Genomic DNA, 4,273 nt, shown 5'->3' with positions numbered 1-4,273 from the left:
TTCCAGAATACGGTCAGCCAAGAACTGTGCTCCGTGGAATCCTGAAGCAATCTGACTAATCCACTGATCCTTAGCAGCTCTATCAAACAGTTACCAAAAAAAGTTTCTGCATCCTGTTTTCACTGGGATATGTCCTGCTACCTCCACTTACATGTGTAGCTCTTAATCTGTTGGAAGTCTTGACAGTTTTTGCAAGACGAAAGTGCTTTGTATAACTTATTGAACTAGCGATCAAAAATCATGCTGAATAATTTAATCTTATTAATGAAGTGTCTGAATTTCTTGGCTTGTAAAAAGTAAACAATGAATCTCTTTTGTGTTGACTCTCAGCTGCCCAGATTTTTGCAGAACGTCCAGATTTTTGCCTCCAAATTTTGGTCTTTTCTTAAAACGTTTGGTTTTCTGGCAAATTACAAGGATGATCTTCTCTCCAGGTGCATTTTCTATGTGATCAGTAATGAGAATTGTTCGTCCCAGTAGATCTAAGAAAGTGTCCTTCTTTAGAAGGAATTCTAGGACTTCTTGACTAACCTGCAAGGTGTACTTAAATGCAGCAGTCTGAGTGTTTTCAGCTTTACAAGAATGAGAAACGGTTGCAGTTTAGGGTGGATCCTTTAAGTGCACCCCAGGATTCATTCTGTAGCTGATTGAAGGCCTGTTTTGCCAGACAGCCTGGGTTTGGTCTTTGAGGTGGCTTTTGGACAAGTTTATCCTGGCTTGGTTGCAATCTCTTTCCCTCTACCTGAAAAAAAGTAGAAAGTGGTCCACAAGGCCAAAAACTTTGGAGAAGTCCAGAAATTCACTTGCTGGCTGATGGCCCTTGCCCTACCTCATAGTAACATACTTTATTGTTTTGAGCATAGCTGTTTGAATGCTGTGACTGCCTGAAACTTTTTTTTGTTAAATTAGAAGTGGCTATTAGTGAGGATTTTTGAAAGCTGGAGGTGGACAGCTGCCTCAAGCTCCTTTGCTGCAGGAATTGCTCTTAGAGATTTTCAGATGTAGTGAATACTCACATATCTGCACTTTTCTCTTAAACATAACATATATATGAGCACAGGTGAATATTGTGAAGGTCTGTGAAAAAGGTATTGCCTCTGAACAGTGGAGCAGTAGAGAAGATGTCTTTCCTGGAACTCATCAGCAGCCCCCTTTTTCCCATTTTATTCTACATGGGGTTGGGGTATCGTGTTAACTGTCGCCAACTCCCTCGATTCGGTGCTACACTCCTGCCTTCTTCAACGCTCACGCCTGACTGTCACAGATCTTCTTTCACATAATCCATCCACCTCTTTGCTGGACAGCCTCGCTTCCTCTTACCTTCTTATTGTTGGTCCCAAATCTTCCTCATCAGATTGTCTTCTGCTTTTTTACACGTGCCCAAACCACCATAATCTGTTCTCTTTGATTTTTTTCTGCAATTGAAGATACTTTGGCTTCTGCTCTTATGTCCTCATTTCTTCGCCTGCCCCACAGTGTGCATCCAACCACCTTTCTCAGGCACTTCATTTCCATCACCTCTAGCTTCTTCAGCTGTTCTGCCTTTACTGCCCAGGTTTCTGTACCATACAGTAGTACTGGTCACACCACTGTCTTGTGCACCTTACTTTTCAGCTTCTTTGGCATTCTTCTGTCATAGATTACACCTGACAACTCTGTGCCAGTTGGCTGCGGCTCCTCTGATTCTAGCTTTGACCTCTTCATTCAGACTACCCTTCTCCTCAACCACCCCTCTCAGATACTTGAAGCTGTTTACCTGTTCCACTCTCTTCCCTTCTATATCTATTCTCAGCTTCTTCAGATTTCTCCAATTTGTTGCCATTACCACCATCTTATCTGTGCTTAGTTTCATCCTACCTTTGCTGAAATTCTAGCTCAGAGTCTGTCTGTACTGCCACATTGTCGGCATACAACAGCTTTGTTGATCTGTCCCCTTCAAACCTGTTTGCTAATGTAGTCCATCACCAGTATGAACAGCAGTGGTCTCAGAGCTGAACCCTGGTGTACACCCACTCCCACTGGGAACCCCTCTGTGAGGCCGAACACTGTTTGTGCTTTAGTCAGTGGGTCCATGTCCAAGGTACATGGTTTGATCCTGACCTCCGACCAATGTCAGTGTCTTTCCTGGAACTGTGCAGATAGAATTGTATATCACAGGCTGTTGTGTATCTCTTGACTTTTGGTTCCGTCACGAAATTGCCTCTCTCTCAGTTGATCCTTGACAGCTAAGGCAGCCATCTTCCAGCAAGAATCTTGTGTACTGCATCAAATGTGAAGACTGGATATCAGTGCAAGAACAGTAATAGTGTGATGCAGAGAGATGAACTGAGAGCAATGCAAGTAACAGGGCTGTACATAGATTTTTTTTTTCGAATTGTTTTTTGATCCCTCTGCCTTGGGTTAGACGCTAAGCTAGGTTACTTTCCATAACTTCTAGCCTTATACATAAACAACAAAGCAGAGCCACCAGGATTCTTAATGTACATCATTGCAGAGGTCAGTTTGTCACATGGAAACATGCGCTTTTCATAGTAGAGAAAACGGGGAGGGGGGGTATGTACGTATATGGATGATTAAAGAGACTTGTATAATTTTCTCAGTGTTCTCTTCCTTGTGTTTATATGCATATGGGAGTTTGTGTCTACACACATGTATGTGTATGTATTTGCAGCAGCTATGTTTTTTTTTGTTTAATATTCTTTTGAAGTTATGTTTTGAAATGCTTAAAATGTATACACACTCATACGTATAAATATATTGCCACACACGCACAAACTGTCCATTTCTTTTAATAAGTATTACCTAAATGGTAGTAGTGCTGAAACTTTCTTTTTCTTTCCCTGTGTAGTCGCACACATATGTGAATACGACCAATGTGGAGAAGGAGCTGAAAGGAAGACATTGTGTGCACTCTCTTCCTGAGGTACATCCCTCCTACCATAGTACATCAGGAAGCCTTGGAAATTACCGTAGTCACTCCATGGAAGATCGTAACCCACAGGTTTATTTACATCCAGGGGAAGTGAAGTTTGTCCTAGGACCAACACCAGCCCAACGATGGATGATGGAACGAGAAGGCTTCTCTAGGTTTCACAGGGAGCGACAGGATTGTATGGGGCGCAACTGCTTTGGTGATGTAGACCCACACTACAACAACAATGAGCAAAAAGAAAACTGCAAATTAGCTTATGAGAACATGAATGGCCTTTTGCCCCCTGGAGCCCTTGGATTCCGGCGTGGTGGCCGATTTAAGTTTGGGGGAGAAGGACCACCTATGAACAACTGTAACTATCGTAAAACAGCCCTACTGCACTATGAAAACCTCCCTTCTTTGCCACCCGTTTGGGAGTGTCATCCACTGACTAGGGAAGAAGAGGATGAAGAGGAAGAAGATGAAAGCACGATGACACCTTCCTTTAATGGCTACCATGACAAGTCCGATCCTTTGTGTGACTATGTCAACACTGAGAATGTGACACTACAACCAGGTCTTCACAGAGCAGACTTTTCTCAGCATCAGGAGTGTACACCAAATGTGTTCAGTTTCGACTTTCGAAGACCGTACCCTGAGCAAAGGCAGCTGAACTACATTCAGGTAGAGCTGGAAGGTGGGAGTGACTCTGAAAACCCTCAGACCCCCAGATACCCTTGCACCTTGGTTCCCTGTACCCAGTCCCAGCGGACTGACTGCTATGCTGTGATAGATATTAAAAAGACTGCTGCTATGTCCAGCTTACAAAGAGCACTGCCCAGGGATGATGGGACTTCACGAAAGACTCGGCATAACAGCACTGACCTGCCTCTGTAAGACAGACTTCTAAAATCCCCATTCTGCTTTCATTGTTGAGTGATGTACCTGAACTTGGTTTGGAGACATTTGTACACCACCTTTCTATGTGTTGCTTGCCTTACAGTTTGCCATATCCTACAAGTTACGCTTCACTTCAATTTTATTCCAACTTCAGAATGCGTGTCTGCACTGTTGAGCAAAGCTCATATTTGAGAGTCTTCTACCAGGGCATGAACTGGTAATAAAAAGCAGGAATTCTCCTGGTGGCACTTCAGTTTACAAGCCAGTGGCATTTTTTTTTTTTTTTTGACTGAGGTACATAGTAAGGCTTGTCAGATAGATGAATCTCTCATTTGGAGAAATCATGCTCATTCCAGAGTGTTGTAAGAAAAATAAAACTAGTTAGCACATTTGGGAGATTTCAAATTCTGTATTTATAAATTGCAGAATTGTTCAGACTTTGTAAGAGTTTATGTACCCTGG

The 4,273-nt window shown here is 42.7% G+C and overlaps 1 protein-coding gene across 1 annotated transcript in view; it reads left to right on the top strand.

The window, feature by feature from the left end:
- LOC122806397 (fibroblast growth factor receptor substrate 2-like) overlaps window positions 1-4,064 on the top strand; it is a 474,993-nt gene extending 470,929 nt beyond the window's left edge. The window contains exon 7 of the mRNA XM_044076763.1: window positions 2,849-4,064. Coding sequence (XP_043932698.1) covers window positions 2,849-3,808 — 960 coding nt within the window. The 3' untranslated portion in view covers window positions 3,809-4,064. The remainder of the gene's footprint in view (window positions 1-2,848) is intronic.
- Window positions 4,065-4,273: the final 209 nt, after the last annotated feature.

The sequence above is a fragment of the Protopterus annectens genome, chromosome 7.part0 (assembly GCF_019279795.1).
Source record: "Protopterus annectens isolate FY-2018-M chromosome 7.part0, PAN1.0, whole genome shotgun sequence".
NCBI classification, from domain to species: domain Eukaryota; kingdom Metazoa; phylum Chordata; order Ceratodontiformes; family Protopteridae; genus Protopterus; species Protopterus annectens.
The sequence above is the reverse complement of the archived record's forward strand: the minus strand, read 5'-3'. Positions and strand labels throughout refer to the sequence as shown.